A 16,718-nucleotide genomic window follows, 5' to 3' on the forward strand; every position below is an offset into this window, starting at 1 on the left:
TTCATTCTATAAGCCCAATTCTATCTACCCTGATACCAAGACCGGCAAACAATTACAAAAATAAAACTACAGACAAATATCTCTTGTGACTATAGATTCCAAAATCCTCCACAGAATACTAGAAAATCAAATATAGCAACATATGAGAGTATTATATACCATAAGTGGGATTTTCTAAAGAATGTAAAATTAAATACCCAAAAATCAATATAATACCAGATCAATATCATAAAGGAAAAATATTAATATATGATCACCTCAATAGATGCAGAAACAGAATTTGACAAAATCCAGCTCTTCTTAATAAAAACACTCAACAAATTTAAAATAGAAAGGAATTTCCTCAACTTGATAAAGTCCTTCTATGAGAAATACACAGGTGACATCAGACTTAATGGTGAAGGTGTGAATGCTCTGTTTCTATGATCAAGAACAATTGGACAAGAATGTCCACTCTCACCACTTCTATTTAACATTGTCTTGGAGGTTCTAGCCAGGGCAATAAGGCAATAAGAAGTAAAAGACATCTATATTGGAAAATAAAATGTAAAACTACCTCTATTTTTAGATGATATAACTGTATATAAAAAAATCTGAAAGAATGACAAAAAATACTATTAGAACTAATAAACAAGTTCAGCAAGGTTAAAATATATGAGGTCTACATCAAAAAGTGAATTGTATTTCAAAACACTAGCAATGAACAATTCAGAAATAAAATTAAGAAAATAATTCCATGTATAACAGTGTTAAAGAAACAAATTAAATTGATCAAAAGAAGTGCAAGACTTCTGAAAACTACAAAACATTGTTAGAAGAGATTTTTGCAAGATTTAAACAGATGAAAAGACATCCCACATTCACAGAATGGGAAGACTTAATGTTAAGGTGGCAGTGGGTCCAAACTGATCTACAGATTCAGTAATCTCTGTAAAATCCTCTGTAATCTCTGTCAAAATCCCACCTGGCTTTGTTTAAGAAATTGACAAGCAGATCCTAAAATTCATATGGAAAGTAAACCGGCACAAACCAAAATAATCTTGAAAAAGAGCAAAGTTGGAGGACTCACACTATGATTTCAAAGCTTACTACAAAGCTACAGTAATCAAGACTGTGCAGTATCGATATAAGGATAGACAAACAGAATGGAATATAATTATGAGTCCAGAAATAAACCCTCATATTTACAGTAAACTGACTTTTTACAAGGGTGCCAAGACAATTCAGTGGAGGAAAGAATAGTCTCTTCAACAAATGGTGCTGAGACAACTGGATTTCCACATGGAAAAGAATGAAGTTGAACTTTACATCACACCATATACAAAAATTAAATTAACTCAAAATGGATCATAGGACTAAATGTAAGAGCTAAGCACTATAAAACTCTTAGAAGAAAATATATGAGTAAATCTTCATGACTTTGGGTTAGAAAAAGCATTTTAAAACATGACATGAAAAGAACAAGCAACAAAAGAAAAAACAGATACACTGGACATAATCAAAATTAAAAACTTGTGGTTCAAGGAACACCATAAAGAAAGTGAAAAAATAACTCACAGACTAGGAAAAAGTATTTGCAACTAATTTATCTAATATCTTTATATATATATGAATATATTAAGAACTCTTATAACTCAGTAATAACTCAATTAAAAAATGGGCAAAGGATCCAAACAGACATTTCTCCAAAGAAGATACATAAATGGCCAATAAAGCACATAAAAAGATGCTCAACATCATTAGCCATTAGGAAAATGCAAATCAAAACCACAGTGAGATACCACTCCACACCCACTAGGCCATCTGTAATGAAAGAGATAATAACAAGTGTTGGCAAGGATGTGGAGAAACTGGAACCCTCAGAAACTGCTGGTGGTAATGTAAAAGTGTGATCACTTTTTTAAAAACAGCTGGAAGTTTCTCAATACGTATGTTAATAGAGTTACCATATGACCCAGCAATTCCACTCCTAGGTATATACCTAAGAGAAATGAAAACATGTGTCCACACAAAAATGGGTATGTGAATGTTCATAGCAGCATTATTCAAAAACAGCCCAAAACTGGAAATAACCCAAATGCCTTTCAACTGACAAAAGAATAAACTAAATATAGTATGACTGCAAATTGGAATATTATTTGGCCATAAAAAGGAATGAAGTATTCATACACATATCAACATGGGTGATCCTCGGAAGCATTAAGCTAAGTGAATGGATTGGGATGCAAAGGCCACATATTGCATGATTCCACTGATGTGAAATGTCCAGATAAGGCAAATCTACAGAGGCAGGATGTACATTAGTGGTTATCTAGGGTTCTGGGGATTAAGGGTAAATGGAGAATGAGCTGACAGTTGTGGGTTTCTTTCAGGGTAATGAAAATTGATTGTGATAATGGTTACACAACTTTATGAATAAAAACCAATGAATTATAAATATTATATGAGTGTATTGTATGGGATGTGAATTCTATCTCCATAAAGCTGCTTTATTTATAACAAAGATTCCACAGCAGGCTTTGGGCAGTGGTTTGCGGGACTGTGCTTCACACAGGAGGCAGCCTGACATGAGGTGCTGTGATCTTGGCCACAGTTTTTAGGCACCTACATGAGCTTTGGAGCCCTCAGATCAGGCAACTGGCAACTCTCCTCCAGGGTGGCCATGAGCTTGAACTGAAGGAATCCCAGTAAAGGCCTGAGCACCAAGACTGGCACGGGAGGCTGGCGCGCGCACGCAGATCCCCAGCATCCTGGGCCAAGCTGTTGTCTCAGGGAGCCAAACCCACACGGGAGACCGGACGTTAGAGCAAATCACACAGCAGATGAGGGAATGAGATGTGTGAAGAGAGGGAGGAGCACCTTCCGGAAATCCTTGGCAGAAAAGATCCAGAATTACCTGCTGGCTTTGGTCCTTCTCACTCAGGTCTCTGGAAGCCACAGCTTCGTTGCCCTTCTTAGTGACCTCTTCTATCTGCTCCTCACACTGCTCCTTCAGCTCCTTCATCTGATTGATACACTGGCTCCTTGGGTGAAAGAGAGCCGAAGGACACGACAAGTATTTACAGGGATGTTCACACCACGCCCTGCTGTGACCGCAAGCCCACTCAGTACGAGACACAGCTGGTCTTTGTCCTGCTTCTGAAGAGGCCATGTCAGGCAGGCTAACACGGGTGTGTCCGTTATTAAATGACAAGAAAATTGTAATTTGTCACATGATAAACAGGTGAACTTTCCTGGTAAGAAAAAACAATTTTTAAAATACAATCTGTGGTATAATAAAAAATATATTTGGTCTTTGTCCCCAGTTATTAGCACAGAACTCCTTAAACTCTTGGAATTTCCTGACAGGAGTGTCTTCTGTTATTCATAATGAGTCCCTGTGGACCACACCTGAGTTCATGCTAATGAGCTGACTCAGTGGGAGGAGCTCTCGTAGCTCTAGGATGGGGGCTGGTAGCCAGAGGACCCCAACCGCCTGAGCAAAGGGTTGGATCTTCCAGCCTCACTCCACCCTCCAGGGACTGGGGCAAATGGAGACTGAGTTCAGTCATGCAGCCAATGTTTTCATCAATCATGCCTATGTAATAAAAGCTCAGATAAAAACTCTGGAGATGAGGCTTGGTGAGGTTCCTGGCTGGTGAACATACTGATGTACTAGAAAGAGGACCACCCAACTCTGCTGGGACAGGCGCTGCTGTCTGCCCCCACCCCTGCCTTAAAACTATACCTAACGGGTCTCTGCTAGTTAGCTGTTCCTGAGTTGTATTCTCTATAATAAAATTGGGATTTTAAGTATAGCACTCTCCTGAGTTCTGTGAGTCATCCCAGAGACTTATCAAACCTAAGGGGGATAGAAGCCCTGAATTTGTAGCCAACCAGGCAGAAGTACAGATGGCTTGGGGACCCCCAAAACTTGTGGCCCTCATCTGAAGTGGAGGCAGCCTTGTGGGACTGTGCCCCTTCCCCTGTGGGGTTTGTGCTAACTCTGGGTAGTTTCAAACTCAAACTGGATTTCCATTTCCAGGAAGATGGAACAGATGTACTCTTCCCTATTCCTCCCACGAGGCACAATGAAAAACTCTAGACACTACGTACAAAGCAGACATAAGACTCTGAAAGGCAGAGAGAAAGCAGACCAGCTAGGGGACTCAAATCTAAAGAACAACACAGTGGTGTCACTGCAGAACAAGGGGGAGGCCCGCATTTCCACCCCACCTGACGGCAGTCTCCCCCTCAGCCCACGGGGTGGTGTCAGAGGGTGTCAGCAAGGAAGCAGGGCTTTTACACTGACCTCAGTTTCAACTGAAAATCACTCAGATCAAGAACCAAGAAGATCTCTGAATAAAAAGTCACCTGAATGAAACGAGATCATCAACAGAAACCAACATGACAGATCTAAGTTAAAATGGCTGGAGAAATAATTTAAAGCAGCTACTAGTAAAATGTTTCCATTAAAACATTCTTGAAACAAAAAAAAAAGCAGTCTCAAAAAACAGGAAATTTTAGCCAAGGAATAGAAGACATAAAGAAAACCCAAGAGGAAATTTCAGAATTGAAAAATGTATTGACCAAATTTAAAAACTTAAGGAATAAGCTAAATAGCAGAATGGAGGAAAGACTCAGTGAACTGGAAGATAGAACAATAGATATTATTCAATCTAAACAACAGAGAGAAAACAGACTGGAAGAGAAAAGAACAAGGCTTTATGGACCTGCGTGACTATTACAAAGATCTAACATCTAATCTGAGAAGGAGAAAAAAAAGATTTCCTAAAAGGCCCACAAAACTAATAGTTTTTACACGCCCTCTGAAGATATTCCTCTCACTCACTCACCTCTGTGACCATAGGACACCGTCTGCCCTGCCCAGTTCTCTTTCTTTTCTAGAACAAGTCCTAAACTCCCTTCTCTACTTTTTATTCTTTAAGACTCAATTCTAAATGACCTTTTTTTGGGTAATACATAAGCATTCATGAAGATGATCTAGTTTGATTAAGGCACACAATCTAAAGGCACTTTCAGAAAGTGGATCAGTTAGCACTAGGTTTGGCTGGGTGAAACAGAAAGGCCAATTAAATGATAGTGGTCTGTTTTCTCCTCACATAAAAGAAGTCTGGATGTATGCAGTCTAGGGCCAGTATGGCAGCTACAAGTCATCAAAAGTCCAGATTTCTTTCTGTTTCAATATCTTAGCCCTGGTTTCTATCCTCATGATTACCTCATGATCCAAGATGCTGCTAGTGGCCCAACCATCTTGTGTGAATCCCAGAAAGCAGGAAGGAAGGAAGAGGAAGGGTCAAGGAAAGGGATGTACAGTGGACTGTCCTCATTTTCAGAAGATTTCCTATAGTGCCATCCTACAGTTTTCTTTCCCCACTGGCCAGAACTTAGTCCCTTAGCTATACTTAACTACAAGGAAGGACTAGAAATGTAATAATTATGCTGAGGGAAAAGGAGAGAATTGGTTTGGATAAGCAATGATCAGTCTTGCCACAGACAGTTTCAAATATGTTTTGAGCTACAAAACATTGATAAAATAATTAAATAGTGTCTCAAATTGAGAACATTTCCAATTATATAGTATTACATTAATTTAAATGGCTTAGAATTGGAGACATTGGTATGAACTCATGCTTAATATGGATACATACAGAAATTTTTGTCAATGTCTGTGTGCAACACAGGTTACACATAAGTGTCTTTGCTCTGTCAGCTGAGAGCCAATTAGCAATGTCACCCCAGTAGCAACAAGCATACCTAACACCCAGATCTTGGTTTCTAATACCACCCTCCAAAAAAAAAGAGCAAGAAATGGAGGAATAGTTGATTGGGTGGTTCTAGACTGGCACAGGAAATATATGCAATGAGCCTGGAGCATCTTTTGGAGCCAGACTATAAGAAAGTGCTCAAAGAAGAAAAAGGGTAAATACAGAATGCTGAGGATATGGCAACTGGATAATGGGATCATCTGCATAAGTTCCCAATGGCCAAAGCTGGACAATTTGAGGAAAAAGGTCAATGAAATAGTATCAGATTACAACCAAAGTATAAGATAAATATCCCTGAGGCCATATGGATATAAATAAATAATCAGACAGACAAGAAGAGCTAAATCTGTGTGGAAAGATTCCAAGAAGTTCATAGAGATACTCTGCCCTTAGGAAAATGGGGCATAACTCCCCCGTCTGTAAGTGTAGGCTATGCACAGTGACTCTCTTTGAAAAGTTATAGTAGAGAGGAAGAAGTAACTGAGTGTCTTTACCCTGCAGGAACCTGACCAACACAACCTTGGCCAGCTGATCAAGGTCAGCATCAGCCCCAGCGAGTCCCATGGAGCGTGAGTGCCCCTGATTTGCAGTGATGTGAATGGCCCACTCCCTCTGTGGCTTTCCACCCAAGAATGTGCAGTGTCAGTTTAGCCATGAGAAAACCATCAGATAAATCTCAATTGAAGGACATTCTATAAACTACCTGACTAGTACAAATTAAAACTATCAAGATTATAAAAAATCAAGTCTGAGAAACTGTCTCAGCCAAGAGGAGCCTGAGAACACATGATGAATGAATGTGAGGTTGCGCCTCGGAACAGGAAACACAATGGGGATGAACAGAGGAGACAGGAATAGAGTATGAGTTTCAGTTAACAGTAATGCATCCATATTGGCTGATTAACGGTGACAAGTGTACCATACTAATATGAAGAGTTAACAACAGGGAAATGGGTTGTGGGGAACACACAACTCTCTATACTATCTCTGTGATAATTCTGTAAACCTTAATCTGGTCAAAATTTTTTAATTTATTCTTGAAAAAAAAAGGATTGAACTGGAAGACACCCATCTGGTGTCAGAATTGTTGGGACATACAATCTAATTCAGCCTGAGCTCCCAGTTAGCTAAGATATTTTAAGGCATTGCTTCAGCTTTCTGCCTGCAATTTATTTAGGAGCATCTCAAGTGTCAGACTGTGAAGCAATTGAGAAAACTCCCCATTTGTACAAAGGAGGGAGCAAGGTGGTAATATGAATGACTCTGACCAGGGTCACAGAGAGAAAGTGACAGGACTGAAATCAGAAGGTCCCCGGACTACGCAGGCTCTCTCTAACCCTCTTCTGAGTTGTAGGCATTTCATGGCCAAATCTCAGTGCACTCAACCTGTAACCCTTGTAATATGCCCTTTGGTTCAAAGGACTTGCTGGGTCTCAACGAACTACGCACACAGAAGGGTATCAGGTGTGATAGAAATAACAGAAGATATTCTGATTTTGGACACTCACAGATCAAGAAAACATTTGATGAAATTCCCACACACATGCAAGTCATTGTGCTAGACTAGTGCCCAACAGCTTAAACACACAAACAAAAAAGACATCTATATCTTCAAACAACTAAACATGTCCAATTCATTTTCTCAGAGCCTCAAGATTAGCAAATGTGCAGGTGCACGTCCATTCTGAACCTTTAAACTTGCAAAAGGTAAATGCTGTTTTCACCTGCTCTCAGCCTTGCCAAAATCAAGTACAAAGAGCCTCTGTCTCTTGGCCTTGCAGACGAAGGTCAGCCTCCCCCATTCCAGCTTGACAACAATAAGGAAACAACCTCAAAATAAAGCTCAAATTCCAAGACACAGATTATGGGCGCTAAATGTTTAAAGCTCAAATTCCAAGATACAGATCATGTGGGCTAAATGTTCTTTCTTATATGTACCAGATAAATGTTCAAGCATTAAATAGAGCTAAAATGTAGAGACATACAGGACTTGGCCCCAGTGATTACTCTAACTGGTGCAATTGATGGTCAGAATACTAAGGACAGAATGTGCTCAATGCAGGAATCTATCGAGGTGGGTGACTGATCACCCCAGGGCGCTGATCGTCAGAGTATTACTGATGACATTCTAGTAACAGCATTTGCAAACTCTACTTCCTCGTGGCATGGAGATGAGATTGCAAGCAGATCATACGATACACTGACTGTAAGTGCTTTGGGGAGAGACCGCAAGGCTGTGTTGGGATCGAGTGCAGTGACCACTTAGTAATGTCTGCCACAGGTGCAGGAGTAGGAAGTGGGCAGGCGTGCTGGCTCTCATACTGAAGAAAAAGCACTAACTTGTGCAGCCTGAAACCCTGCCTGTTTTTCAAGCTTTTTCACTCTTGCCACTACCTCTATAAAATGACTAGACAAGAGATGGTGTTTTAATGGAGGGCAGGCAGTTATGCATTAGGGATCCCACACATTAAATGTACAATTTTGGGTATATAACCATTTATAAATTTGCTAACAAGATGCCTACATCTTGCATCAGATTCTCAGAAAGGGTCTATAATCCACAGAAAGTTAATGACAACAAATTCAACGAACTTCCAGCTTTCAACGTCCCATGACATCATCCCAGGAAGTACCCTGTATCTGGCACCAGGCTTTGGGCACAGCTACTGAAATAGATGCAGCCAGGCCTAGTCTGCAGTCTAGCCATTCACTGTGCAAGAGCCAAAGAGCATGGCCGAGCTCAGCACATCCCTCACCCTGCCCGTAGGCTCCTCCGAGGGGAGCAGAACTGCCTCCTATCGGGGCCCTGGCTCATTCCCAGCTCAGCCAAAATCTGGGACAACATTTAGCAAGTGCACCCACTAATTAATGACTTGCTGTACTCCGATCAATGGGAGGGAAATATGTGCCTTAAGGTGTCTTTCAAGAATGAATAATAAGACTGAGGCACTTCATTTTTGTCTGAATGCTTTTCACTGATTATCAGCCTAGCTCCATTCTCAACTTAACACTCTTGGTGTTTGGGGCCAGAAACAAGTTGTTGTGGGGACCGCTCTGTGGGACTGGGGACACTTAGCAGCAACCCTGCTCTCTACCCACAGGAGGGAGCACCCTTCTGGTGCTCTCCGGTGGCACCCTTCTCCACAAACGTCTCTGGTTGTTGCCAAAGATATCCTGGGGGCAAAATTGTCCCCTACTGCAAACCAGTGGCCTCACAGAATAAGGTTCATATGCGTATTCACTAATTATGTTTCCTTTGCATTAAGTGTTGGCCCACAGCCTTTGCACGTTCACGTAATTGGAGCTCCCTGATTTTAATGTGATCAGGAAGATACTGTGGGGAGTGAGAGTACAATCTTTGAAAAGGATGTCAGAACCCTTATGAGGGCAATGATGTGAGAAAGCTATTCTCCCACTTTGTACAGATGGTTAAACTAGTTTAGGAAGGCAATTTGGCAATTTATACCAAGTGCCACACTAACCCCACAGTTGTGTGTTTTTTAGAAGGAAATGATCTAAAAAAAATTATTTTAAAATTATATTCATTATGTCAGGCTAGCTATAACAACAAATACTTCTTTGAGAAATAGCCAACAAACAGAAATGATGAATTAAATTTGGTACCTCCACATCTGGGAATATTAACCAGCCGTCTTTAACAACAAAACATTTGGGAGAAATATTTACACACACATAATGGAGGCAAGTGAAAAAGTAATTTAAAATATTTAATGACTGCAATTATGTACAAAATTCTTATGAACTTGGGCACAGACTACAGAGAAGCCAGTCAAAGGGAAAGGGGGCTGGGGTCACAGGGCGCTGCCTGTGTCTGAGTCCTAAGCTTCCTTTTTGGAGTTGTACTGTTTTCATGAGGGGAAAAAAAGAGGGTGGGTGAGAGAAGGACACTGACTACAACTTCCTTCTCTACCCTCTAAATTGGTTTGCACTATCTTTCTAAATGGGTTTGGCTAACTTTTTTTCAAGTTTGCTGTTCTGTTTTGATCATAGCAGTACTCTGAGAAGTAAAAGGATAGATTTAGATACAAATAAAATTATCAGATTAAAACAGGCTGAGTAACTATAAGCTGGTGATCTAATGGGCAGCGTGTGACTACACTAACACAGCATTGTATGCTTGAAATGTGCTAACAGAGTGGATTGTGTTACACACACAGGAGAGGTAACTGTGAGATTGCACAGGGGTTAACTAGCTTAGCTGGGGGCATCAATCCACAGTGCATAGGTATATCAAAACATGTTTTACTACTGAAATATACATAATGATTATTTGTCAATTATACCTCGAGAAAGCTGAAAAAATAAAAGCGCTCCATTCTCACTGCAGAAATTTGGAAAGACACTTAACAGTCTCAAGAAACAAAATGGCCACAATACTGACACCCAGTGACAAATCAGGTTGATATTCTCTCAACTGCCTTTCAATCTAGGAGCTGGACTTTGCTGACATCTGAGCACCTCTGGAACACATCTTTAAACAAGGCTTTAGACAACTGACTAAATTAGTACACCTGCACTTTTAAAACTCAAAAAAAAAAAACCTTCAAACTATAAAGCATGTTGAGTAAGTCATTTCCTGCATAGGAGAACTGCCCTTTTTACTTCGTATTATGAGCTTACCTGCTAAGACTTTTCCACAGCTTTCCAAAAGCACTGCTGACACTCAAAAAAATGTAATGCACTTTCCTCTTTCCTAAAGGACCTGCCTCCCTGCCAGGGCTGCACCTTCCCGCAGCGCCCTGTGCTCTGCCCAGGGAGGGCCAGCAGAGATCATGCCAGGTCCTGTCATCAGCCAGCATGTGTGCGCCCCGGATGCTGAGCCACACTTACAGGTCATAGGAGAACTTCCTCTCCAGGTTGGTCTGGTTCTTCTGGAACTGGAGGACATCCCGCTGCAGCTTTCCGTAGTTCTTCTGCAGGGCCTTGAACTGGTCTGAGCCAAGACGAGGAGCACAGGTCACCAGCATGGCCGTCATGACGAGGACAGACATGTCAAAACCCAGGCATCAGAACAGTGGCCAGGGGCACCCGAGAGAATGTGGGGGTGGCGGTGGGCGCTGAGGAAGGCCTGAGATCACGGCCCCTCCCTAGGACCACTGCAGCCCAGCGTGAAGGATCACCAACTGTGCCAGAACCTGCTCCTTCATTCTTTCCCAAACATCTCCCTCAAATCTTTTTTACCTCCAACCATTAAAATGCATCAGGACCCTCTACTCACCAGTTTCTTTCTTAGACACCACAAACCCTGAGCTGTCCCCCAGGTCATGCACACCCGGCGCCCCCTACCCCCGGCAGACTCATCCTTTGGTCAGTGACATGCTGATCCCGATGTCTAGTCAGATTAGCAGTCACTCCTGCCAAACCTCCCTTGTCTTGGCTACCAGGCTGACCACCAGTATCCTCACCTGGTCATTTGTTCCCAGCCAAGCCATTCTGAGGCCCCATGTTCATTAATCCTCTGACCCCTCGATCTGGGGAAGAGCAGCTTTCTTTGAGGAAATTCATCAGCCCTGGCCCTGCTGCCCTGATGATTTGTCTCCTACCAGCTCTGCAGGAAAAGCAGCAGCTGACAACAGGCGAGGCTAGGGTGACAGGGAGGTGACACCAGCAGGGTGGGCAGATGGCAGCAACCAGGCTCAGAATATGGCCCTGTGGCTCCAGCCCTTGCCTCATAATGCTAGGTCTACAGGCTCTCTGGGGGGAAATAAAATTAAATAGAAGTGAAGGGGTCAAGATCTGTGGATACACAGCAACAAGGACCCACCTCAAAGGCAGGTACTGACAAGGTGGAGAAGGCAAACTGCAGGATGGAGAAGGGGCTGGATGCCTGAGGCCGAGTGGGGACAGCGGCTGGAACACCTCCTGGAGAGCGGGCAGGGCTGCATCTGGACTGTGCTGGTCTAAGGGGCTGGATGCCTGAGGCCGAGTGGAGACAGCGGCCGGGACACCTGGAGAGAGGGCAGGGCTGCATCTGGACTGTGCTGGTCTAGGGACCTGCATTTGTCCACACCATAGACATGCATGCTCCAGAGGGTACGCCTTACTGACTGTAAACTACACTTCAATGAACCCAGCTTAAAAGAGGCACATTCCACACTCAGACCAAGTACGGGGCAATGGAGAAGTGCTCAGCACTAAGGGGAGATCTGACATCAGCAACACGGATGGCTCTCTAAAAGGGGCCAGATGAACAAGGGCACAGACAGTCTGATTCCAAGCACATAAAGCTGTGAAAAATGCAAACTGAGCTACACAATCAGAAGGCAGATGGGACGCTCCTCAGGAAGGATGACCAAGGGGCACTGAGAAGCTTCTGGCAGTGGTGGGTACATTCATTACATTGATTTTAGCAGTGGTTCCCTGAGGGTACACATATGCCAAAATTCCTCAAATTGTGCACTTTAAATATCTGTAGTTCATAGTATGTGAATCATGCCTGATTAAATACTTGAAGAAAAGGCTGCAGCTGTGCACTCTTCCTGAGGGCTAGCCAGGAACCGCAGCAGATCACAAGCTCTGAGAAGCCCCTGGAATCCAGTAACCCACTTGCCTTTGTGTAACCCTGTACCTCCCCTATTAGCATTCTTAGTACCTGATCTGGGATGAGAATTCTGGACCATCACTGTCCAACAGAACTAATGCAAGCCACACAGGTAATGTAAAATCGCCTAATAATCACTTTTTTAAGAAATAAGTAAAACCAGGTAGAATTTCAATAGTGTATTTTACTTAAAACAGGAGAAACACAATATCATGCCAACACATAATGAATGTGAAAAATATCAATAAGATAACTGTTTCTTTTCTTCACGCTAAATCTTTGAAATCCGATGTGTACAGTTATAGTACATCGCAATACAAACATTAAATTTGCATTGGGAATTCTTGACCTGAATTTAGATTTCTTAAAATTTACAGTTAAAAACTAAACTGATGTATCTCCAAGTTGTCCCAAAGATACTTAAGTTTCCCAACAGTCAAGTAGCAGTTTTAAATTATTGAACATTAAAATAAGTAAAAATCCAGTTCTTCTGTCCCATTAGCTACATCAAGTGTTCACTGGCCACAGGGAGCTTGTGGCCACCATTCTGGACGGTGAGGCCCTGGACTGGCCTCCCAGTCTTAGAGGCAGAGGCGGGCTCAGGGGGCTTCGGAGAGTTTCCTGACTAGTGGCCAAAGTGAGAGCAGGGTCAGGCACAGGACCCCATGCTCTTCCCACCAGGCTGAAGGCCACAGCGGACCTGCTGACCCCTCCACCCTGCAGCCACTAAATGAAAAGGCTTCAGTGGGGGCCAAAGAAAACCAACCCCTGACCACCAAACTAGAGTAGCAGAGAAATGGAATTAAATTGGGTTGGATAATTATTATAAGTTTCATGAAGAGCATCTGAATTCTAGGTAGCCAAATTAAAAGAGATCCTATATCTACCACACACAAAAAAAATTACCTACATACATACAGTTGACCCTTAAATGACATAGGGGTTAGGGGTCTGACCCTCCACATGGTCAAAAATCCACATATAACTTTGACTCCCCCAAAACTTAACTACTAATAGATTTCTGTTGACCCAGAAGTCTTACTATTAACATGAAGTCAATTAACACATATTTTGTATGTTATAATGTATTATATATTGTACTTGAACAATAAAGCTAGAGAAGTTTTTTTCCAAATTGTCACAAATCTCCAATTTTCTAATCTTTTAATCAAAAAGATTCACACATAAGTGGACCCGTGCACTTCAAAACCATGTTGTTCAAAGTTACCTGTGTGTGTATATGTATTTCTTAATGTAGCAAAAAATGAGAGTCTGAATCTTCTGTATGTACCAGCCTGCAGGGTACTCACTAACATATTTAAAAGGAAATGCTCTTTAAGGAGCACAGTCAGGCAAAAAGAATACACTAAGGAGCATTCTTGTGGTTCACGATGCCACCCTTACTAGGGTCCAGGAGATCCTACAGAAGGCGGCCCTTCCCAAGAGAACCCCAGTCTGGCCCAGAGGAGCGAGTGGAACTCACCTTGCAGTGTGCGGATGAGCCTCTCGCCTGTGGTGATATTATGCACTAAAGCCGCCTGCAAGGAGGAAACACACAAAATGAAATGCCTGCAATCTGACCCTGCAAGAGGCAGGAGCGGGGCTGGATAAAAGGAGGTGGGAGCCCTCCCCCAGCCTCCAGCAGCGCCGGGAGAGGGTACGGCACACCCTGGCCGGGCAACCCCAGGGCTGCAGCCTACAGCGGAAGGCATGTATTGAGAGACTTGCTTTCCAAACGGCAGCCCAGGACACTGGGCAGCGGGAACGGATCCTCTGGCACCCCCCCACGAAAGGCCGAGCCACACTAGGCCTGGCCAGCCAGTCCCTTCTTCCGCGTGGGGGCTGGCTGGCCGTGGTTGAGGGGAGCAGGTACAGGCACGTCCTTGGCCAGACGTCACACCAAGTCCCAGCGGGCGCAGAGCAAGGAGATGGGGGCCACCCCACAGCGAAGCCTCTAGGTCGGTTTCACTTGCAGCTTCTTCCTTCCATCCCCAGAGCCTCTAAGCCAGGGGGTAAGAGGCTCACACTTCCACAAAGCTTGGAATGCCGACAACAGGGGGTGAGGAAGCAAAGCTGATGCAGCGCAACAGCGAAGGAGAAAAAGTAAAAAAAAAGGCAGCAAGCATGGAGCTCAGCATAACAAGCAACTTGTCCACATCTACTCACACTCTTCATATCAGTTGCAAGAGGTGGGCAGGGTATTATTCCATTTTAGAGGACACGAAACTGAGGCACGGATCGTGTAAGGGACTCAAGGTCATGTGGCTTTCTTGGCAAACAGGCAAAGCCAAACCCCCAGGAGCAAGCTCTTCCTCACCACCTGCGACACTGGGATCTGAATCCCTGGCAGGACACCATCCTGTGGACTGTACCCAGTGCTAAAGGCAAACAACACCTGAGAAAAGGGGACTAGAGTATTAAATGTCAGCTCATCCCACAGGTAAGTGTTGCTTTGTGACACATACACAGTCAAGTAGTGAACCATCATGTGGCAGTTTCTTGCTGTGTCATAATAACAAAGTTTGCAAAATACTGCACAGTGGACATGCTACCCACAACTTGGGAGACATATTTTGGTCCACTTTCTGGTCAACAGTGGGTGATGGCAGACATGTTGCATCTGGCTTCTGTGCCCCTGAGTTTCCTCCTGGTTCTCTCTGTTCAGGCCTCTCTCTCTGGCCTGGATGGAACATTCTGGAGTAAGGCACTTGTGAGTACAGCAGTGCACACCCAGAAATGAAATCTGGCCCAATGAATCTGGTGTTTATTTTGGGAGATCTGAGGATGCAGGACGTTTTCTGGCACAACAGGAAAGAAGTCACGGTGATAATATCTGTACAATTAATCTCTCAGGGAGAGATTATCAAGGAGAGCATTTATAGGTATTCCCACGGGCAGGGGGAAGAAGAGGACCCGCAGTGACAGGGGGGCTCACACAGCATGGAATCTGACTTGCACAGCTCACAGCTCATGCTACTCTCACAAAAGGCCTGCACACGTTCAGTTACAAAGACAAAAGGTTTCCATGTGATCCCGCAGTCCCACCTCTGGGTAGGTGCCCAGAAGAACTCACAGCAAGTTCCTGCAGAGATCTGCAACTCCGTGTTCACAGCAGCACTATTCACAAAAGCCAAAAGCTGGAAGCAACCCATCCTCCTCAAGGGATGAATGGATAACGAAAATGTGGCCTGTGCAGTCAATGGAGTAACAGGCAGCCCTTAAAAGGAGGGAATGTTACTGCTACACCACGGACGAACCTTGAGGACATAAAGCTAAGTGAAATGGCCAGTCACAGAAGGTCCAACACTATACCACTCCACTCACATGATGCATCAAAAGCAGTAAAAAATCATAGATGGAGTAGAAAGGGGGCTGCCATGGGCTAGGGGAGGGCAAGGGGCATCAGTGTTTAGGGGACACAGAGTCTCAGTGTTGCAAGATGAAAAGTTCAAGAGATCTGTGGACAACAGTGTGAAAATATTTAACACTACTGAACCATACACTTAAACGTTCACCTCATCTAGGTATCAAAATCACCTTTGCTCTGAACATCAGTGCTGAAATAATACAGAAGACAAGGAACTCTTAAATGGTTACACACTAATCACCCTGAAAGCTGCTGCCTCCTGGGTAAGTCATTTCTATAAAAATTATCTCAATTTGACTTGTCCCTTCTTGATTCATTCCCATTAGCCACACCCAAAAAAATCCATATTAGAGTTTGCAACTAACCAAGGGTTTTGGAATTGCTGCAATCTGAAATGCCTGAAGATATTTCTGTCTCCCATAGGACATTATTCTTCCAAAGAAAATATGTTTTAGTTATCTTCCCCAGGCCTATTGATTTATTCATGGAAAAATAGTCTGCACTTACTACAGAAGGATCGTAAAATGCAGTCAAAAGAACCCCAGGGGGAATTCAAGATGACAGCGTGAGAGGTGAGACAGAGAACTCCCCAAACCACATATAGTAAGAAAATATACTTAATACAACTAACCCTAAAACAGCAACAGGACAAAAGGCTGCACCAGACTGCATACAGACCTCAGGAACAGAGCAGACCTCATGAAGCAGGGTAACATAAGAAAGCCTTGATCTGGTGGGACCCAAGCCCTTCCCACACCCCAGCTCACTGGCAGGAGGAAGAGAAATGGAGCTGGGAGGGGGTGCTGAACTTCCAGCCCTGGAGGTCTGCTTTGCAGCGCAAACCTGCATTGTGTGGTGCTCTGGAGATTGGTGGGGTTGGGGAGCTGGGATGGGCGGAGTGCTTGAGAGACTGAGATAAAGGAAAGGCAGGTGGTCTGAGAGGCTTCCTAGCAGTGAGAGGGCTGAAGGGGTGAGATTTGCACGGAACTTGCTACGTGGAAGAAAGGATAGGTGGACAAGG

General features: G+C 43.5%; 1 protein-coding gene across 2 annotated transcripts in view; it reads right to left on the reverse strand.

The window, feature by feature from the left end:
- The window catches only part of GOLM1 (golgi membrane protein 1), an 88,056-nt gene that overhangs the window by 10,872 nt on the left and 60,466 nt on the right, over positions 1-16,718 (reverse strand). For both annotated transcript variants that reach the window (XR_005062726.2, XM_037023539.2), the window contains exons 4-6: positions 13,814-13,868; positions 10,620-10,722; positions 2,897-3,023 (exon numbers count right to left, since the gene is read on the reverse strand). Coding sequence is in view for 1 of the 2 variants with exons in the window: in XM_037023539.2 (XP_036879434.1) it covers positions 2,897-3,023; positions 10,620-10,722; positions 13,814-13,868 (285 nt within the window). In the remaining variant the exon portion in view is untranslated. The remainder of the gene's footprint in view (positions 1-2,896; positions 3,024-10,619; positions 10,723-13,813; positions 13,869-16,718) is intronic.

This window comes from Manis javanica, chromosome 2, assembly GCF_040802235.1.
Source record: "Manis javanica isolate MJ-LG chromosome 2, MJ_LKY, whole genome shotgun sequence".
NCBI lineage: Eukaryota > Metazoa > Chordata > Mammalia > Pholidota > Manidae > Manis > Manis javanica.